General features: G+C 42.5%; 1 protein-coding gene across 1 annotated transcript; it reads right to left on the bottom strand.

The window, feature by feature from the left end:
• Positions 1 to 611: 611 nt before the first annotated feature.
• On the bottom strand, positions 612 to 21,302 carry LOC128304373 (uncharacterized). Its single transcript, XM_053041554.1, has 4 exons — positions 21,200 to 21,302; positions 7,177 to 7,558; positions 2,191 to 2,359; positions 612 to 1,277 (listed from the first exon to the last, which is right to left on the bottom strand). The coding sequence occupies exons 1-4, from the start codon at positions 21,230 to 21,232 to the stop codon at positions 1,088 to 1,090; spliced, it is 774 nt and encodes a 257-aa protein (XP_052897514.1). The 5' UTR covers positions 21,233 to 21,302; the 3' UTR covers positions 612 to 1,087.
• Positions 21,303 to 22,946: the final 1,644 nt, after the last annotated feature.

Here is a 22,946-nt window from a genome sequence, read left to right as displayed (position 1 = left end):
CTAACAGAAGCATTACAGAGAGGAAGCCTTTAGCGACCAAAATCCACAAGACGGACGAAATAACGGAATGATCGACGGAAGCACTCGAACATGAACGGTTTAAAGCAATGCTATAATAAACCAGGACTAGGATACATGAGGAATTGGCCAGAATCAACTAGAAAGACGAGATATTGGATTGGTAGACAATGGTGCTCAACCGTGAAGAAGGAGAACTCCGTTAGAAGACTCCGTCATAAGTCAGCATTTTCGGATTAGTAAGCAAGTAAATTTGTAGGTAGTTTAACAATTTCATTTAAACAGTTAAGCGATATATCAGAGAGGACTTCAATAGGAATATGATAACAAAAGATCATAGAACTGAGAAGAAACTGAGATAAATTCTGACCCACAGATTCGCATGCGAATAGAAATTTTAAGCTTGGAATGAAAAGTGTATTGCGTAGCCCATCACTCACCGCGATTAATTCGATCGTATCAATCAATTAGAAGTACAAGTACAACGAAACTCATCTGTTAAATCGCATAGAAATATTTATTTGTATTTACAAAAAGTATACTAAATGCTCCCTCACACACGGTCGATTGTTACCTATGCCTATAGTTGATGATAGTCGTCGCCCGAACGAACTACGGATAACTCACATTAAACCGTTTCTAGATTCTAAGATGTGTTCCTCGGTCTGTTTGGCCCGTCTGGCGTCCACTTAGTACACAATCCCTTTCAATCCGGCATCCGGTACCGGAGCATAGCATCAACTCTGTGCTGTGATACTTATCCGCTGCATTAAAGGACACAATAAGATGCTCGGGACGGGTGAGAAACGAATTGTAGAATAATTTAAACGCAAATGCCTATTTAGTGTCGCACGGTGTGAACAGCCAGTTCACCACACCTACAAACCGCCCGCACCCAACGTCTTCCAACCATCCGTGTTTCAAATCACATTTTTCCTCTATTACGCAAAATGCCTTCCCGGCAAACGGGATTTGCTTTGTTCGTTCAAATTGCACGCCTTCCACTACCAGCATCAAGCACATCCTTCTTGACACCCATCGTGATCGTCTCCGTTACGATCGGCGAGCTTTAAGGGATAAAGTTGCCACCGGTCTCGCGCGGTTTTTCGGTCGCGTACTTCGGTTTGCAGACGCAGCCACTCTCCACCAGCACATAATCCTGTCCGGTGAGCGTTACCGGACCGAGCGGGATCACCAGGAACAGGTACGGAACGTAGGTTTGTGTGCATTCGCCCCGCACGACATCACACTCGGAAGATCTGTGGAAGTAGAACGTATGGAAATTAGGCATGTTATGATCGTGTGCAGCAGAAATGGGTGGGCTTTTGCTTTTCATTTCGCTAATTCTATTCCGGGCTTATCTGCGAGGGTACGGGATTGGCGTTGAGACGGTAAAGCAAGAAAGTGGTGGACACTTTTGGTGACTTTCTCCGTTCCATTCGTCCAGCGAAAGAGAAAATCGGTCAAGTTTAAAGGCCAATCGTAAGGCTGGACCCGATTAAATACCATCGAGCGATATGTTAATATCGCACTCAAATATAAACACACACATACAGAGGAGAGGAATGCAATGCTAATGTTTTTCCACCCTTATCAGGCGTTGCCGCGGTTATGTGGGGCGTCGAGTAAAAGTTAAACTTTCGCACCGTCCACCCGTCTCCACACAGGGGACAAATGCACGATCGGGAGGAAAGGAAAAATAATAAAACGTACGTTCCAAACCGCAGCACAAACTGGAAATACATCGAATTTGCACGGCAAGTGGACAGAGGCAGGCAAACAAAGAGAATATGTGCAACGGAGTGAACGACGGGCGAAATTTCGTTTGTTCGTTTCGTGTCCAACAGTGGAAAATGGCTCATGTCGCTGTTTGCATAAGTAATGAATCACAGAAGGAAGTGCTCGTGCGCACACGCAGTTTCAACGGCGGCTAACTTTCGATCGATGTTGGGTCTCGCATAGCAGCGTAAATGCGCGAAAAAAAAGGATGTCCAAACTTCTTTACTGGTGTATTGATGTGAAGTTTCCACTCGCAATAGAAACGCGCTACCCGTGAGGGTTCACTACAGCGGTTGATTTGTGGTCAGTTTGGGGCTCAAGTACATTCCTACCTGATCTGGAAGATAATAATGGAAATTCACTAGACATGATACAGTTCCATTCGATACTTACTCGCACACCTCGAAGACGACCTGCTGCAGCAGATCGGGGAACTTCTGCACGATCGTGACCGGCTGGCCGGAAGTTAAGCTGACGCCGTACATGGGTGCCGTGGTGTTGTAGCGAGTTTTGCAAAGGCGTGACGGCGTATCCCGGCATTGGCTACTGTCCAGCGAGCGACCTTTGAAGAAGCGGTAAAGAACAAAGACACGAAGCATTTGGATTACAATTTGGACGACATTTGGGCAAGTGTGGTTAAATGTTTCCGGATTCATGCAAACATAATTACTCGCTACCAGACGTCGGAAGAAAAGCGCCATCAGAATACTAACTAACGGGCCTGGATGACATTGAAGCAATTAAGTGTGTTCATTTCCGCGATCAGCTTGCCTCATCGCTTTATGACTAGGCGCTTTTGGACGCACGTGAAGTATGCTTCTCATTTCGTGTCCTGCGTTTTATTAACAATCTGATTTGATTACCAAAAAAGAATGCTTCTAATATGCAAATGTCCTAGGATTCTACGACAACAGCTTAATGTACGATTATGTTTGAAGTATGTGCATCTTGGCCAGTAATGAGGAGATTAACTTCCAGCTAGAAGTACGATTGTATAGAGCTCCGAAGGAATTCATTGGAACTGAAAAACGAAGCACTAGAGAATAACGATTATCAATGAGGTATAGAGGTGTAGGGTAGTCATTGTATGCTTAATGGAATATTAATATCTTCATCTGGTACAGTGCTATTACAAGATCTGATTCCTTTTGTAGAGGAAGAGACAGGTAGAATCGATTGAGGGGAATTTTGGAACAGAAATATATTTACTGATCAAATCTTCTTAAGCAGCTTAAACCGTACCCTCTGTTCATAGAATTCTACACTGCGTATGAGAATACGGCAATCCACATTTAAACTATACGAGTCAATAAGAAGTTCATAAATCTGAATGTCCGACGTACTTTAATTATGCGTACGATATTTGTCGTTTGGGTTTCCCACAGAGTTCCTTAGGATTTTTTCCAGCAAACATTATTTCCAGTCTGTGTTTTTAGGTTTTAAGAGATCTTTTGAATACGTTTACATGTGATTCTTCAGTTTAGCCAGAAGACGGATACTTTTTAGCAGTAAATACTTCTACACAGACAGGCAGGTCTTCTTGCAGTTATGAACATTGCTTTTCGAGTATCTCATAATCTTTTCTCGAGAGTAAACTACTGACGATTTATCCAGCTTCTGTTGAAGATGTCTTAACAAATCTGACATTTTTTCCAAAAGTTTCCAAAAGTCTTTCCTGTCTAAAACTTGATGTTGAGGTATGAGCAATGCTACTGGTAGCCTGTCCGTCTGAGCCAATTCTGAGGCTGAGATAGCTCCAGGAAATTGGTCCACATCAAGACACTTATCGAGATGAACGAAACTGGGACTATGAAGAACATTAATTGTTCCGCTTCTCACACACATAGCGATTCTGCACGAAGGTCAAGATCGGCAATGAATGTTAGATTAGCAGAAGCAACTATCGGTAAATGACGAAAACCGAATTATTCACTAATGCAATATGTACCAAAATTCATTCTTAAAAATATATTCATAATGATTCCCAAGTCAAGATGACTTTCATGCAGATATTGAACATCATTAGCTGCCAAAATAAAGAAATACTTCTAAACATTTTAACAATACGGAAGTGAAAGATTTTTTCGTTTTTGAGGTAAAATGTATGGCCAGCGATGGAAAGAGCCATTTCATTCCATGCTTCGTTTAAGTGAAGCTTCACTTGGTGCGTTCTCTGCTTGCGCGTCAAGCACAAGCGTTGCGCAAAAGCTGCAATAAACTCGGCGCGGGTTGTCTGTAGCTTGTTTCCAACGCGCTGGATGATGCTGTTGGATGACATGGTGGAAATTTGGAATGCATCATCACTCCTATTCCAGACCACCACCATCATCTGTTCACCATCACCATCACCGGACGTTCTGACGGGTGTCGTCAGGCCCACTTTACCGTCCCCTAAAACCGTTACACACGATATCCGTACATTGCCCTGACGAGTAACAGTAACTACAGAAGTTTGTCTGTATAGAATACGTATTGGCCGGCGTCTTCGATGCCGGCATTTAGATGGGGGGGCCTGAGAACCGGGCGCTTAGAATGGGGTTTAAGGCGAAGGAAAGGCACCTCGGCCGTAAGATGTTAATGCGACAATATGCTAATGCTTGGACTGGGTTCGTCTGTTGGCACTTGTTTTGTTTTCTTACTGGAGGCCTTCAAATTCCTGGCGGTGACGAGAAGTGTTCAGGGTGGTCAGGTGATGATATACTTCAATAATATATGATATACTTCAATAATTCCTGGCAGGAATTTCAGCGCCCTAAAAGTAAAGTTTTTGTGATTCTTTAGAACTAGCTCCATTTCATTCGTAATGAACCATTTTGTCGTAAATTTTAGTACTTTAAAAAATTGTAACAATTAACAGTATGCGATATATGTTTGTACAACATCTATTAATTAATGTTGCCATTTGTAGGTGAGCGTATATTCATTGTTGAGGTCTATTTGATCGCCTTTTAAGATTGATATCAACACTGTCTTATTTTAAGTTTTTAAACTTTCGTTTTGGTTAAACTGAATTGCGATTAACTAGATATTATTATACATATAAAAGATAGATAGAAGAAGGTTTATACCGATAGATACCGATATCAGATTTAAAGCTATGTCATTTATGAAAAAATTAACATAAATCAGAACTTATTGAAGCGTTACTAATGCCGCGGTGTCAATTTCATTTAAAACATGCATCGAACATTTATGAGATTTCACACCCATTATGAGGAGCCGTCCCAAATCTGATGTCCGAACAATGAAAGGTGATCGCTTTTCCCCTGGCATGTGGAAGTATTGTCCTCCTGTATTTTTCGAAACAAACGGTGGAACATTCCCATACAACCGTTGACGTTGTCTCTGCCGTGTCAAACCACCAGTGGATGCTGCTTCCCCAAAAGCAAGAGAAAACCGAAACCAAATTCCACACTTCAGACGCCTTGTCCGGCTTGTCCAGTTTCGCACCACTTTTCGGTCACGACATGGGGTCAACATCTTCCCAGGCACCACCAAACTAATTGCGTCAAAAAGGTCACTTCCACGCTATTCGTGGTCGTTCGTGAGTTTGAGCGAAAAACAAAAAGCTTCCTCCCGCCTCCGCACGAATGTCACTGCGGGGCACATCGGGGCAATAATTTCCTTCCACTTGGCCCTGAACCTGAAAATGTTGACACTTTCGACACTTTCTTCCGTTGTGTGCAAACTGACGAGAAGAAGCGCCGCCGCCGCCACGGTCGCCGCCACCGGCAAGAGGCAAGAACTGTGAAAACGGTTGTCCGTTAGTTTCGCTTTTTCCCAGCGGCCGTGGCCGGGAAGAAAGTGAAGTGTTGTTGTTGTTGTTTTTTACCCGAGTTTTTGGTTCATGCTATTCGCGCCCCATTCTCGCCACTCGGTCGTGGAGTGCGGGCGTGTTTGAGCTACGGTTCCGTTCTCTTCCGGGGCTTTGGCGGTTCGGGTGGCTACCGGTGCGTGTGGTAAATTGTGGCGATTTACTGATACGGTATTCTGCGGAATTTCTTTTAAGCTGGCACCGATTTTATGTGTTTTTTTTTCTGCTACGCGTTTGCTTTCAATTTTATTAGCCATGGACAAATGGATGGGGCGAGCGTAAAAGTGGCCAGCGGTAGCTCACGCATCTGGAGTGTGTTACACTCATTTAGCCGGCATTAGTTAGGCAGTACATTTGAGTGATACGGTGAATTTCTAAATTGAATTGTTTTTTTTTTTGGCAAAGATTGGATTTTTGTTGTGGTGAATGTGAAAAATTCCAGTGAAGCGAACCACCGAGTTGAGGAGCAACCGAGTTTCACTACTCGAGCAGAGCCAGCACAGCTAAGCAAGAAACCTAAACCATGTAAAATACCACTCTTCACACACGATTGATTTACTCAAGAAGTTTAAGAGGAGGAAATGATCAGTTATTCTGCAAGCAATTTAAAAGTTAAGTTGTTCAATACTATCTGCACTATTTGACTTTAATTTTTAGGTTTTTGGCTGGAAAGCGTGTAAAATGATACCGGAAGTAAGACATTGACGATCACTTCTTCTTCTTCTTCTTTAGGGGTACTACAACCTAACGCAGTCTAGGCGTGCCATTTCTGGCTTGCTTTGATTTCATTTACCCTTAGCTGTATAGTCCGCCATACATGCGTTGAAGCTCAATACTTTAATGTAATGCAATAAACATTGTGGTAAGAACTGCTTTAATAATCATTAAACCAAAGTAACATCCATTTCGATGCTATTTCATTCAACTGCAAATGAACGGGTTAAAGATCATCATGATCATATGCTACATCACTATAAGTATTTGCAGGGCAATTGAGATCTTCCGTACAAATGAGTTCGGGAAAAGACGCCCTTTATGTTTGGAGACCAATAACCAATTATTGGACCTTCCTATTAGAGATGTGCGCGCTGAGTAAGAGTGAATGAGTGAGTTGAAACCTTCGAGAGAGTGAATGAGTATAAATCAGCACGAAGATTTTTTATGACTCCTTTAACCTCAAATCTCAATCTCAAAAGAGTTATACTACTCTTTTACTCACTCTCACAGAGTGATTATAATCTAAAGAGTGATAAAACAGTTTTACTCACTCTTGAGTGAGATTCTAGTCGGCACAGAGAGTGAGAGTGAGTATACACGCAAAAAAGTGGTAAAATCATTAATGCACTGCAATACTCCTTACTGAATCGCAAAAGAGAGAGTAAAGGTTTCAAATCTTTAAACCCATTCTTTGACTCTGATTCAAATAATTGAAAAGAGTAATTATTCTCATCTCTACTTCCTATTAAACCTCAAACTAATGAACGATCTGGCTGAGGCACAATCCTTATCACAGTCACAGGCGCATCTTGCGCAAAGTTGTATCAGATGTCAGACATTGCACTTACTGTATCGCGTGCGAGCGCTTTCGAGTGAGGTGGCTTCATTTGCATCACCGTAGGCCTGCAGCAGGGCACGTTGCGTCAGCTTGGGATCTAGCGTCGGCAGCTGACTCATACGGCCGCGACGCGACGAACCCCCAGGCGTCCAGTTGGAAAACGTTCGTGCCACCAGGTTCGCCGGGTACGGGGCATTGTTAGGTCCGAGACAGTTGGGGCTGTCTGTGAGCGCGTCTCCGGAAAGATACTTGAGATTACCGCTGGAGGAACACTTTTCCACGCTCGTTCCGGCCGTCGCTGGTCCATCCGACCAAAGGGTGTGTCCACGGGCAGAGGAGGTGCTGTGAGCGAACTGTGGACCGTACGCGGGTAGAAGCAGTAGTGTAATCAGCTGGAAATGGAGAAATAAAGCAGAAGAGGTTATTCATTAATATCAATTAGATCCAAAAGCATGCAAATAAACGAAAAATTCATCCCAACTAGGATGGTAAAATGTTCCCGTTTTACAAAGGCTACAGACCCCCTCTCACAGGTAAGCTCTCGCCATCTCTCGGGAAAATTAGTTCCCTCATTAATACTCCAGGTGCACTCACGCAAATTGCTCTTACAAATTGGGGCCCAACATGAGCTAATTCACACGTGGTTAATTAGCTCCATATTAGGCCCTCCTCCAGGAGGCAGTGAAGTGCATTCATCCCTAAACATAAAATAACCCACCACACACATTCTCCCCCAGCGTCTTGCTTTCACCGTCCCTCTCCAAACGAAATCCGAACCGGAACTGCGTGCCAGACAGACGAATCAGTCGGCCCAGACGGCCCAGACCTAACGTGTGGCCTAATATTGCACTGCGCCATTCCGCGCGTTGGATTTTGCTAGAAATGGAACCAACAAGCGCACACACCACGTCCATCGTAGTCGAGGCCATTTCCGATCCCGGTGAATGAAGGGCGCAACACTGGGGTCACATCTCAAAATCTTGCAAACATCCCTACTGAGAAGGTGAACCATTCATGTAGGTCAAAAGTGGGAGTCCTACATTGAGTTTTCCGTTTAGCCCTTATCCAGTGACGTTGCATGCGCGCACGGTGCGAATCGCCGGGCCCATAATGATGCTACTGATGACTGCGACTTGGGAGCTTGCCAGCATTTTACTGAATTACCAAAACAATGCGGCAATAATCTTTCCCTTTTGGGCGTGAAATTGCGGAAACTAACGTCTGAGGGGGAATAAACGGAGGAAATTAGTAACCGATTCAACACCTTCCCTTGTACAGCTGGACATGATGAGTGTATTTCTTATCCACCAAGGCGTTACTACATCGAACCGGTTGGTTTTGGGGATACACCGTTTCGGTTTTGTTTCGTTCGGGTACTTCTTTCGAAGGTTTTTTTTTGATGAAAAATAGGTTAAGAACCATCGTGATCCGATTACACGTGATGCCGTGTCGGGGAAAGAGGGAACATTGGGGCCCTCTAATGTTGCGTGTAGGCAGGTGAGTCGCTTTTCTCGCCCCATTAATTTGCTTCCCCTATTGTTCTGCTCGATAATGTCTTTCCTTATCTTTCCATCACTTTTGAAATTATCAAGCTTTTTTCGTCGAATGCCGTAATAATTTGCGAACACTGGAATATCCGCAATTTTGGGAACTGGCTCGTCTGGTTCGAGCAACGAACCACATTGCAGCAACATGGAGTAAAATGGTTGATGCAAAATGGTTCACACCTGGCGATCGCTATCATTACTGCTGCGCATGGATAATGAAGCAACAGTCATTAATCAGTTCATTATTACATTATAACAGTATATATGTTAGTCTCTTTCGATGCTCTGCTTAGCAAACACGAAAGAACGGGTGTTTTATTTCGTAAGTGAATGTTATTTGGAAGCTATTCAGCTAATTAAACTTCAATATGTTTCAATATGTTCTAGAATTAAATATTATTTTCCCAATTCCATTTGACTCTACATTAGAACGTTCGATTTGGTTGAAATAATCGGTACGGGTGTTACGATTTAATTTCGAATGTTGCCCTCTTATTCAATTGAACATCAGTACTACAAATGTTCTTTATGTTATGCTCTTACAGCAATGTTTTACTATATGTTAAGTGATCAATGCGAACCTCAGTAAAGGAAAGGACATCAAAAAGTTATTAAATTAAAGAAAAAAATATATAGTACATAAAACTGTACAAAAAAACAAACATAAAATTACAAGATCGACGATTCATACTTTATCAATAACAAATAATACCGGAATAAGAGAGGCCCTTTAAAATAATAAAATAAAAGTAGATGAAATAAGTAACAGTATCAAAACTTAAGTGAAATGTACTTTAAATTAAGATTCCAATAGATTTCGCTCTACGAATAAAAAAAAATTGAAGGTGCAAAATTATACAAAGCGATATGACATTGCTGTCATTCAAAAGATTTGATTATTGCATGTATTGAACGGGGAGAAGATTATACTTAAAAATGGTTTCTTGTGGAATGTTTTCTTTTTTCCATATTACAATTACTAATTTGTACTATCGTTATTATTTATGTACTATTGTTCGTATTAAATGTTAATTCAAATTTGGTGAATAATGATTAAACAAATTACTTCGAATGTTTCACTGTGAACATGATCCCAATCTCCCAACTCGTCGGTTCTGCTTGGAAAACATTACACGACGCACTAATTGCTCAATTGTGATGCTTAATAGTTTTGCTAAAGCGCCTTTGTATCCCGTTTAGAAACTCTGCTTCCACTCATGCTTCACAAATCCACCTCTAACAGGTTACGGTTGATCCATCCAGCCCTAACATATTGCCCTTAATTAGGCGATAAAACTGTCTCAGTCAAATCTGACGAACATCATCCATCGAGGGTACATCGTGAGTGCATCGTTTTGAGGCCAATGGAACTTTTCCTTCCTCTTGCGCCTTACTTTACGCTAGTCTGTGCCTTCGACCCAACGCTGAAATTGAATGAGATTTTTCCACAATAAATTCGAGAGCACGTGCACGCGATACGGTCATTTGAAGTGTTTCTCCTTTTTCTCCGTCGCTCTCGGTTGTGTACGGTTATTTCCAAGTGTTATAAGACACATTCGTCACGTGCGTTACAATACGTTATGTCTTGACGCAGATTTTTCTCTACTTCATTGGCCGTCCACTGCGGAGCCTCCTAATGAGGCCGAGTAGCAGTGATGCTCTTGGGATCGTGACGATCTAAAACAACTTCCATTACTTCTGTCATTCTTTGCGCGGTGTGAGAAAAATGCAAAAATACGTTCATAATGGGCACTCCAGCAATTGATTGAATGTTTCACCCCAATACATCACTTGATCTGTTCAACGTTCCCTTAACTTTGTCGATTCGTCTATTGAGAGCCGATGAGTGTCACATGTACAACAATGGGGTTTATTTTTTTTATTTAAAGGTGATAGATCCCAAAAATATTTCCCGAAAAATTGTATGTGATCTTTTTTATTGTAAAAGCGCATTCTACAAAACCTTACCTTACTTTTTGTTATTGTAAAAAATGGTTTAGTTCTCAAAAGGAATGATATGTATACAGAATAATATATTATCGCCGGTCTTCACACGGAACGGACCGGACCAAATTCCCATCCGGACCAATCCCCCGTAGCAAGGACTGACTATCGGGTAACGTGATAAAATAAGTCTAGTAAGTCAAAAATGGTAGGCATATGATCTAGTAGTCGCTCGTTACGTCAAAAAGAGAGAGCGAATATGAAGCCGTTCGATAGTGAACAGCTTAGAAGACTTCTGTGTAGAGGACCGAGTGCGCGGAACGATTGTGGCGTCGGATAAGTAATTAAGTAAACGACCCAACGACATTGGGCAAGGATTTTAATCATTTTGTACCATATTTCCATTAACATTAGTATTCAATGGTTCAAAATTCTAGATGGGGGGGCAATGCATTAGGCCACATTTGATGAAACTAAGGCAGCTCTGGGTCATTTAGTATCGTTTGGAAAATTGCACAAATATTGCGCTCGAGATCATCGTGCTACCACAATACACCACCGGGCACGGCCAAAACACATTTCATATAAAAATACAATATATTGATAATTTTATTATAAGACTATCCTGTGTTACATGCATTGATTGAAAAACGAAGAAATTGTGCAACACTTTAATTTAAGACCCCATCAGCACAAATACAATACATTTACAATACGCTGTTTATTATTAAGTTCGCTTCACTTATTTACCTAAACTCTCTCACAACTAACAACTCAGAGCTTTTGCCAGTGCTCGCTGTTGGATATTTTATCAATAAAGTCAGCACCTTCACATTATCAGCAGATGGTTTGCTCTCCATCGTGTTCCAATTCCCAGCACGACGTTCTCAGTGAGCGAATGGTGGCCTGCCAGCCTGCCTGTAGACAGTTGTGCCATATGTCACCAACCAAGTGCATCCTATTCCCAGCAACACAATGGGGATTGTGCAGCGGCAGCAGGCAGCCGACTAACAGATGTTCCGGAAGAAGAGGAAAAACAAACTTCAGGTGCCTACCGGCCTAAACCGGTAGCTTCGAACAACCACGACCAGTTCAACGCCGTGTGCCATACTCGTTCGGTTTTCTCCTGCATTTGCTGGATTGCTTACGGAGATGATCGGAAGCACGAGGATCGTTTTTCACTTCAGCACCGCTCGATCGAAGCAGACGAGTGCTAACACGTCTCCCTAGTTCCTTTATCCACCAGCGTGATTGGTAGTTTTCAATTTCAATGGAAATTCCACTCCACACTCGCAAAATCCACACGCTTTCCCTCATCCCCACAGCACTCGTGCTGTGTCCCCCGGGGCAGTTGGCGGAACTCAAATGGTGGAAAATTTTTCTGCAATCTCTTCACCGTGCCCGCTCCGATGAGCGGCGACCTCAATTTGTTTCCCTCCTTGCAGCGGTTCGTCAAAATGCAGTGGACGTCGCTCGCAGCTGCCGTAGGTGGCCATTAAGCAGTTAGCTCGCGAGCACGGGAAATCATCGCAAGAAACAATCGCAAGATTAACCTCGCCAGCTGATTGTTCACGTGGGTAGGGTGTATTTATTGTGCCGTGTCGTATGCATTTGATCGGACAACTTTACAATACTGCATCGGCAAACATGCGCGAGAATGCTCCCGGCACGCCATCATTTTCCAATGCATTCCTCGGGTGCATATGCAAATGGGATGGCACGATTCTACACCCGCCGGCTTCCGCAAACAAAGCCGCATGAACAGAAACAAAAAGGCAAAACTTTCGACTTCGACAGTCCCTTACTGCCAGCAATCATAGGAAAGAAAGTTGACACCGATCGATGGGAAATTGGGAAAGGCGCCAGCGAGTGATAGTGAGCCGCGGGTGGAATCTGCCCATCGAAAGAGAAAACATGGCAAGGTATAGACCTACGTTTTTTTTTGCCTCGTAACACCTTCGCCACATGCAATTTACTGGCATGTATTCTTTGCTTCGTGCGACCAGATGCAGCTGAAAGGGAAATTCGTATTCGAACCGTTTCCTTTTGCTTTCTTGGGGTTTGATTGCTTTATTCGATAAACATTAGTGTTAATTGGTCTGGCGGAAGCATATAACACGTTTGAGATATCTGCTCTTATCGTGCTGAAATGGACGGAGGCGACAGTGGGGCAACTTCTTTCGACGATCGGCAGGTGTCACAGTGGAGCGAATAAGATTTACATGGTGAGGCACTTTGGGTCCTCCGGGCCTAACCAATCGATCATCTATACTAACTTATCCCAGAATGTCAAAGTGTTGATAAGATGCCCTTACGACATGAACGTCACCGTAAAATGCAACATAATCCAAAGACGAAGATCAAGGGCAATTGATCAAATTGAAGCAATTTGCCAGAAGTTTATAATGAGTTTTACGTTCTTTGGAAAACATTTGTTTCGACTTATGAACGATATTCGGTGAAAAGTTATCGCTAAGGATCGATAACCCTCCCAAAGGCATTTTGAGGCAAAGTTAAGTACTTTAAGAGGGCAAACAGAGAATTAAATACAATTACTCCAATACAATAACAATAACGGCGTGGTAACATTTAGTTGTTCAACTGCCTTCACCTTGCTAATTGCTTTGCCTTTTGTTTTGTTAATCTAAGACCCGGCAACATATTGATAATTTCGGTTTATTTACAACCGCAACGAATCGCATTGCATAAATATGATTAAATAGTTCCCCCCAATATCAAATCAATTTTTCTCCCTCAACCTTCAAAATAAATCGCTGTTCACGGCCACGCAAACCTGTGAACACATTAATCGCTCACACCTCCCAGAATTGGGTCACAGAACTGCGGGATGTATTTTGTTTTATGGCGCACCTGTAAAAAACCGATCCGACGCCACACGCCACTATGCTAATGAAGTCGGACCGTTCTTTTGTTCCACTTCCACCGCCGGTGGCCCATTGTGGTGAAATGATCTTAACACCATCTAGATCCCGGCCCCGCCTGTCCACGGGATGGGTATGAAGTAACGTTTATCTCAAGAAGTTCCCGGCCCCGCCTGCGCAACCCGATCGGGATGGCTTTCATTTCTGCGTCCACATGTTTCATTCTTCGCGTCCGTGCAGGGGAAACGCCACAGCCATTGCTTGACCCATTTTCTTACGTTTCCTCCTCCTTCCATCTTTAGATTTTTTTGTGCTCCCTATTTTCCGTTCCTTCCCTTTCGCTGTGGCGCTGTCTCGCTCTCCAAAATGTTGGATCGCGTGGATGTCGTAAAACTTTCCAAACCCACACCACGCGGACGATAAGTAAGGTGACGATTGGAACGAGGACAGAGAAGGGGGAACAGAAACAAAACAAACCCGGTCCCAGAATGAATGGGGCGCGTGGGGACGACAGAAAATATCTCATTCAATATTTGGGTCAGTGACAAAATCCTCCTATCACTCTTATAAAATCCGGATCGGTCCCCGGGGTTTCAGAATGGATGCTGCGGGCTAGATTATTCAAATCATGTCATTTGGTGCTGTGCTAAAAAGCGTTCATGCGTTGGTGTCGCCGTACGGTGACTTCTTGGGATGGAAAAGCCCGCACCTCGAATCCCGGTGTATCGCCCGGAACTCCGGCGCAGGTACACACTAAACGGGGTCATTCTTTGGCATCCGGCTGCACAAAATTTTGCCAACACTCAACCGGCTGCCGCGTGAATTGCGCTTGCAAATGAACACATTTATTTACATCGCTAGTGTGTGCCACTGTTAACAGTGCTTCGTAATTCTGAAGGGCCGAACATCGCAACGCGGCTCGGATGGTGAGGAAAAACCGGTACCGTACCATGCTCTCCCGGGTCTCCCGCCGGTCAGCCAGCTGTAGCGTGAACGTTTCAACCTGGGCCAACCACCGTCTACGGATTGCGCGTTAAGCGAGGAGATAAATTTAACGGTATCGTCCCGGAGATGCTGTTGCGTTGACCGTTTTCTATGTTAATAACAACCGAAGGTGCTGACCGGGTACATGCTTAACGGCGCTTCCTTTCGGAACACGAAAGACGCGAAATATACAACGGACGGATTAAATGTATAAGGCAGCTACTAACGAGCATTGACGGATGCAATTCAAGTTTAAGATACATTAGTGTTCATTATTCGCCTCCTTAACCTTTTAAGCTGGGAAATAAATTAGTTTGATGTGAGTTTAATTAAATAAAAAAGAAAATCACTAGAATTTGTTTCATTCATTATTATAAATTCTCGCAAAAAGGCGCTCATAATCGAAAACATTGGTGTTCTTTTAAAATAAAAACATATTTTCTTATTATACATCGTTCAAACGTTATGAATCTCTGGAATTTCTCTGAAATACCTGTCAATCGATTACCTTGAAGTATTCATCAGGGGTTTCGTACGCAGGATGCAGGGCTATTCAGCTAAGGGGAAATAAAATCAAAAAAAGCCGGAAATGACTAAAGGAGAAGGTCTCTACGCAATTCATTCGAACTTCCTAGTCCGTTTTTCTAAATTCAAATTCTAAATTTGAACCACAAATTGAATAATTTTACTTTAAATCTCAAAATTATCGAATCGTCAGAACAGCACAAGTACAAGTACAGAAAACTCTTTTGTCTTGGGCGCTCCAAATAAAGGTGTGCAAATAGCGGCATGTTATGTTTTAATTCTCCCACATTTCAATACTTTAAAATTGAAAAATATTCGCAATTCTGTACTTGCGGTGATTGTTTTTAATTTAATTTAAAAAAATTACCTATTTGAGTGATTCTGATATCTCTAATAAAACTTAAACTTAGTTAAGTGAATTTATAGCGTGAAAATTTTAAGTTAAACTAGAGTGTTCCTTCCCGATCTTTTGTCCGATCCTCAAACGAAACGAAACATGACAAATGAAGCTGGATGTAAAAGTTCCAAATTCCAAAAACCCCAATAAAATTGTATCGTAACGTGACAAAATCGACGGCAAAGCAATTTAGATAACGGTATACTAAACACGTCCACTACTATTGGCAAGCAATCGGACGGGGTACAATAGATTTTGTGGCCAAACATTGATTCACGAGTGTGACTGAGATAGCCAAACTGCCATCATCTGACCCAAATACCAGTGGCCGGTGCTAATTATTTACCTTACTTCACTTCTTTTCGCCATCGCCACGAAAGAAACGAACCGAACACACATCAGCACCGTTTTATGCAATTATGCGTTAGTGTCTAGCAAACGGAAGCACAGTAAAGCGACCCAGCACGACCCAGTGGAACGTGCAATTTAGGAGACGTTTTTTTTCTATTACTTCAACTACGAAAGATTTGTGCGACCGCAGCGGCAACGAACCCCCGCGCGCCGAAATTCGCAATCAAAATCAAACAATCTATCAAAACCGGTACTCCACATTCAGTGTTCGGCGGTACCAATTTGCTTGTTGTCGTGTAAGATGATGTGGCCAACGTTTCTTCAACCAAGACTACCTAGACGCCGTTTCTCACTAGTCATGTTTTTGTGATCGCACGCATCGTTTGGTCGATTCGCAACCTTGAAACCTTGAAGCCGCGATGGTGGTCGCACGTCGCCTCGACACCTGTGGGCCCTTGCCTGGTTGAGAAGGCACAGCATAGCTTGAACTTGACCGTGGCCAATTTTCAACCTTGGATGGTTCGTAACCGTCCAAGTCGAAGTTCGCGTGGCCGGTGAGAGTTGAAGCCGAACCGGGCGGAATTGTTTTATGTTTTTATGGGGTTCCCGATTTTGCCATCGCGTCTCCCCGACCCGCGCTAACGCTATCTATTATTGTGGGGTGGGGAAACGATCATCAGCCTGATGGTAGCATTTTGCGCAGATTAAGCGCGAACCGAAGCGATCGCGGTTGGATTGAGAAAACAAAGTGATCTTTTAAATTGAATGCGCCACCATCCCGAAGCCCCCGACTTGTTGGGGCGTCCGTGAAAAAAAAACAAAAGGCTGGGGGACCATTCATGCAGCCGGGAGCCATTTTGCGAGTAGAAAGTTGGTCCGTTCGAATGATGTGGTAAATGACCGTATAATGCAGAAAATAGCCAAACAGTATCACTTCATTTGGGATCGCTATTGTGAATGGCTTGCAATAAAATGGTAGCTACCAGATTCGTGTTTAGCCCCAAATGAAGCTCAAATTATGACCATTGATTTGTTTCATTTGCACTAAAGTGAAAGATGATGGAGGATATCACATTGTTTTCCTTGTAACCATTAAGCTTGCACAATGGCTTAATCTTTACATCAAAGTGTGGTGGGAGATTTATTATTGTATCTACTAACACTACTACAAACTACTAACACTAACAATATTGCACGATGTCAATTTTTTTTATAGTTAAATTAAATACATTTTAAAGCATAGTAAATACACAGTAATATAAAAATCTGTTGCAAACATCTTTTTTTCTTTGCTATGTAATATAATTGAATCTACTTTCTATCTTACTACATTGTCTAATAATGATTCAATTAAAAAAATAATCAAATAATGAAAATTTGTAGAAAAAATATCATTTGCATACGGCGCAGTTGGGTACAGTTTTACTTTCGCTCGTTCAATGCCCTAAAAGCACTTTGGTTGGAGCCCCATACCGCTTTAGCGCCACGACGATAGAACAAGCTTTCAACCGGGGCACAAGTTTGGGTCAATCGAAAGGAAAACCACCCACCCCTCCTCCCGGCGGCTAGCGTTGTAATCGATTATAAATGTTTAAAGCGTGCCAATTCCGCTTGCTAGCGAACCATCCTACACGTCCGGTGGTTCTTCTGCTGCATTTCGGTTTGCTTTCGCCGCCCATGTCCATGAAATGGTTAAGAAGAGTGCCGCCATATATCGGGCGCGGCCTGCAACCACATGGCGGTCTGTTTGCGAAAGTGAATGCCTGTCCAAAACAGGGTTTCGGTTCGGAACATGATGGCCTACTTGTGCACCGTTCAACAGCAACTTCGGGAAGAGTTGCAGTTGGTGAAGTGAGCAGTATTGAGCAGCATTGTTAAAAAGATTGAAGATGTAAATTGATGTGTACTAAAATGTACCGTAAAACATATACTATCGTGCTGAACTGATGAGGTGTTGCCTCATATTGAATTCTAATCTATATTTTACATCCAAACAATGACATCGAATGCAGACCGACGAATGCTTCATGGCACATTAAAATATTAATTAAGGCCGCTATACCATTCTTCATCAGCATAAACTAACCAAATAACCACAAAAGCTATGCGGCAGCAAAGTGGCGAGTGTACAAAGTGTATCACCACTTCGGCGGTTCCTTATATTTCTCCTTCGGAGGTGCTTCGCTTTCCGCCGCATTAACTCTTAATGGTTTTCCTTCGTGGTCGTGTATTTAGCACCTACATTCGTAACGAATCACTGAAATACAAGAACAAAGCAACCACAAGTTGTGGAGAATGGAGGAAAAAAAAACAGGATCGGGACGGGACCGAAAGATGGCTAACACACTGTACTCAGCGCGTATGACGCTCCTGGTAGAATTATCCCGGCCATCATTTTAGCCACACGGTGAATAGAGAGAACGTAGACACCTAACTGAAGAAGCAACTCTACTGAAAACGTCGTCAATGGAAATGATTTTTTTTTAGTAAGGAAATGGGATGATATGTTATGTGCATTTTCTCATTATTAGCCGCTATTATCTCTTCCTAGTTATCCAAACTCAACATGTAGACAGACCGTTGATAGAATCAGTGCCTACAGGAAGGTTGATGTTGGTGTGCTTCATTTTGGACGATGGACAAGACGAAAGCATGAAAGGCTATAACACGGTAAAAAGAGATTTATTCTGCATTTCTGTTGTCGAAAGTAAAATACATAAATTGTTCTGCTAAAGGTTTTCTTCTCCTTTTCACATCCTTATGTGACAAATATGAGTTTTGTTTTCCGAACGACTCACAGCAGAATGATAACAGGACATTATCATGAATGTAATTGATTAAAGAAATCGAACAAATGGTCAAAATTTGATAAGCTTAATAAATAAAATTTATGTTCAATACCAAACTTACCAATTGTTTCTACATCCACAAAATCGTTTTGCAACAATATTGCTGTCCTAAGATCATCCATAAAATGCATACTGGAGGAATGGTTTCGTGACGACAAGGTGCAGCATCACAGACCAGTTTGTAATGTTTTGTAGGAGCGCAATCTTGAACTTGAACGGTGTCACACGCAAGCAGTACGTACAGTTCAGTCGAAGATACCAAACAAGTTTGTCAACCACAGCGAGGCGGCTTGCTTACCTCAAGTCTTCTCAAGCAGTTCCATTGGAAGCATACGACAGCAGATCTTCTCGTGGCTTTGGTGGAGCTATGAATGGGCCCGATTGGGGCAATTCCATCGCAAGAACAATCAGTGTTCTGTTTTCTCTTGCCAATGGGACAACAATTCACCATAAAAACGGTGCGTGCTGCAAGTAACAAACTTTAAACCCCTCGTAGCGGTCTGTGTGCTATCGCAATCGCGCTGGAGTTTTGTATGCAAATCACATCGAAACCTACCCACACAACACAACGCATATCTCATGTCAGAGGGCAGCGGAGTCATGTTTTGGGAGTGAAGGCATATTGAAAGGTTGATGGAACGCATAAGCCATTATATTTGTAAAGCATTTTCCTGCAGGAACAATGGAATGGAAGGGTTATGAAATTATGGGTTTCCTCAAAACCGAAACCGGGAGAAAGTACGCACGGTCCAGCGGTGGAAGAATTCGGTCGAATTATTGTCAGCTGAATGGATTGAAATTATATTTCTGGGCCGTACAATGAAATGCAAAAGAAAATGTATACAATAAATAATCAACGCTTTCTAACGGCAAAGTTTGTTGCTTATGTCATCGTCTATTGCTAAATCTTTTACTTTCAATCGTACCAGTTTAAATGCTGTCCAAGGTACCACCTTCTATTGTTTTAAAAGCGAATTTATCCGCTGCACAGACATTAATAAGACATTAATTTCATTGCCTTTCGTTGCGACGTTTCGTGCAAGTATCCCTTAATCCGGAGTGGTGAAAACTGTGCTTCAAACATTTGGTTTTCTGGTGGTTGGTTTTCCCTACTCAAAAAGCAACATGATGCCACTCTCCAGTGGTCAAACTCCACGAGGAGAAAGCTTCCGAATAATAAGAAACACGGCGTCTGTGACGTTGGTTCATGATCATGACGCGTTGAATCACATCATACCGCACCACACTGGCGCATGATAGTGGTCAATCTTTGCCATTGCTTCCACACATTTGTTGGCAGAAAAGGTTTTGTGTTTTGTCCCTGAAATTGGACACATCAAAAGGTTTGAAGCGGAAGGCGCCCGGAATCCCAGACCGTTGATGAATCAGCTCTTTGAAATTGTCCTTTCTTGCCGGATGGGAAAGCGTACATTTTAATTAGCGTGCAATAAAATTTAATGTACTACGCCTAACATCCCCGGGTAGGCGACACGGTGAACCATTTTTAGCATTAAAAATATTTATAAATCTGTTATAAAATAAAATATTACTCTTAGATTCATTCAGAACGAAAACAAAAGAGAGTAAATTAACAAAAAATATATGTATATTCATTTATGGAATGAATTTATTTATTCATTTATTCATTTATACATTATAACTAACGAACTGTGCAACTATTCAACTAGATACCAGCAATGATCGGAATTCAGCAAAACTATAACTCCATAGCCCAACAACATATGAACTAACATTTTTGTTACTATGCAGAAGACACAAATCTGATTTTGATTAATCGGTTTTCATAAGTCAAACATATAAAAAAGAGTAACATGTTCTTCTAATTCAACATGATAGTTGAAAGGCAAATAAGTAAGTTTGGATGAGAAAGTTTAAGATGCAAATGTGAAAACTAAATTCACGACATTCGGCCCGATTTAATACAGTTAATTTTTAATTTTGGAAATTGATGAGAAGGGGTTATAAAAATTAAAAATACTTAACGAAATATTATTTGTAAAAGAAGAAAGTGCCCTGTTTTGTACATCCTCCAATTTACAACACAAGGATGATTTATTTAAAAGAATGACATATAAAATATCTCGCCAAATTGAGCATGAAATGAAGGAAACGAACTTAACAAACGAGAAAGTTTGGTTGTGGTTCCTTCTTGGTCGAAGTTGCAAAGTCAGAAAAAGTTGCTATGTTTGCTATGGTTTTGCGGTTTTTTTTTATTTCACTCTCCACACCGCCATCACCGCCCGGGCTTTGCGCGTTCCCAATTTCTCGCACGCCCTCCAAAAAGCTCCAACAAGTAATTGAGCTGAGTGCAACGGAAACATGATCGGGCGAAAAGCTTTAACAAAACCTGCCCTGTAAAGACCACGCGATGCCAAAAGTGCCGAAAAAGCGGACGTTCTTCACCGTGTGGGATTCGCAGCTTTCCTGTGAAGTGCGGACTAATTCCGCTGGATGGTTTCGGAGGCAGTGAAACAAATTAACCCTCACCCGCAGACCATGTGGTCCGGTGCTTATCGCTGTGCTCGGTACTTACTTGCGCCAAATAGCAAATCCACCGCTGTTCCATGTTGATGTTGCTGCTGTTGCTGCTGCTGCTGCTGCGGACCGCTTGCAAGACGCAACCCGTGGAAGCTGGGCTTGGACGAAACTATCGCGAACGTTGGCAAAGGAAGGTGGCAAGGATCGGGAGGTTTCTGCGTACAATTTCAGCAATACACATTGGCCAATTAAAGCCGGAGCAGGTTAACGTTCTCGGGTGCGCGCGCGCACGATCTTTCTTCTCTCACGGGAAACAGCACACACTTATACGCTTGCGCACATGTACACAAACACACGCACTGGGCAGGAAGATTGCGGACTTGAAGCAAGATCTTCGCATACACTTCAGCTTCTTGCTGCCAGCACAACGCCGGGTCAATTACCCTGGCTCGGAAGGAAGAAGGAGTGCGTTTAAAGAATTTCGCTGTCAGCGGTGACCGTTGTCAGGAGCATCTATTTTCACAGGCAAAGCTTTCCAATGATTGCTGGGATGTGATTTCACTTTTCTCGCACGTCTTCTGCAGCTTTAGTTCTCAAGCTCAAGTTTATTAAAATCAAGCGTTTTCTTTCCTTTCCACATACACCACAAACCGCCTTCGGGCAGATGAGCCTACTTACTGTAATGTTTACGTCGATCGCACAGGTAGCGCCGAGAACAAAATCACTCCAACACACTGGTACACAAAACTTCTGCACCTTAAGGAAACCGCTGCAGAACGGATTTCAGAACGCTAACAGTTAAGTTGCTTCCAAATTCGTCTAGCATGCGGAAAAGCAACCGTATGGCGTTAGTGCTAGGAATGCGACCCGTTTATCTTCCAAAAGGCAACCTATCTTTGAGCCGGCTGCACAGAGCGGACGATGAGTGGTGACGATTGTCAGGTATCGAGGATGCAAGGTGCACACACGGTCGATTCACTACAGTTTTTACCTGCACGGTAAATTCCGAACCGACGGACGATACCTGAGAGAGCCGTCCACGCGAGACGACAGACGGGAAAGAATTGAACGATGGATCAACGACGAACGCGAACCCAGACGGTGAATTGAGAGATGGAGTAGCGTGATCACCGATGAACACGGTTAGCGTGTGCTTGAGAGTCCACTCTTGGATGGTTAGGTATAGTAAGCGTCGGCTAAAAGAGAGAAAATCAATCTACAAGCACTTCGTCGTAGAATGTGGTTCACAAATGAAACCTTGAAACGATTCACCAAGATGAGCCTGAATTTGTTGGTGCACTGCTCAAGAGTTTCCCGTGGTTCAGGTTTCCCAATTGACAACGACGGCCGTCAAATAATCGTCAGATAGCGCATATTAGTTTACTGAAAGGTTATTTAATTTTGTTCTGTCATTTAATGAACTGTGCAATTTTAAGAATAACATGATGTTACAAACAGAATTTTCAGACTAAATTCAACTTTATAGTGGTAATTTGAAAAAAAAAAATGTTGCTTTCATTTTACGCTAAAACTCTTCATTATTTTTGGCACAGCTCAAGCCCTGTTGAAACATGTAAAGAGCACTCCAATGGCATCATCTCAAATACATTGCACAGGTACGAGAAAGCTACGGTTGTAGAGTTGGTAGAGGCTAATACACTTTAAAGCATCTACTTTAACGCGAATTGTTTTTAATTTACTGTTGCAATTACGAAAACAATCATCGAGAAATATGTACTATTAGCTACGCAATGTCTTATTTGTTGCAATTCAGCAAATGTTCAATTCCACACTTCTAGCAA

Source organism: Anopheles moucheti, chromosome 3, assembly GCF_943734755.1.
Source record: "Anopheles moucheti chromosome 3, idAnoMoucSN_F20_07, whole genome shotgun sequence".
Lineage (NCBI taxonomy): Eukaryota > Metazoa > Arthropoda > Insecta > Diptera > Culicidae > Anopheles > Anopheles moucheti.
The sequence above is the reverse complement of the archived record's forward strand: the minus strand, read 5'-3'. Positions and strand labels throughout refer to the sequence as shown.

What these genes read in the sequence shown, in the direction of transcription:
- LOC128304373 (XM_053041554.1), bottom strand. Translation starts at nt 21,232, where the DNA reads ATGGAACAGCGGTGGATTTGCTATTTGGCGCAA. An exon ending in GGATTTGCTATTTGGCGCAA is followed by an intron (nt 7,559 to 21,199) that starts GTAAGTACCGAG and finishes CTCCATTTCCAG; the next exon opens with CTGATTACACTACTGCTTCT. An exon ending in AAGCGCTCGCACGCGATACA is followed by an intron (nt 2,360 to 7,176) that starts GTAAGTGCAATG and finishes GCTTCTTCAAAG; the next exon opens with GTCGCTCGCTGGACAGTAGC.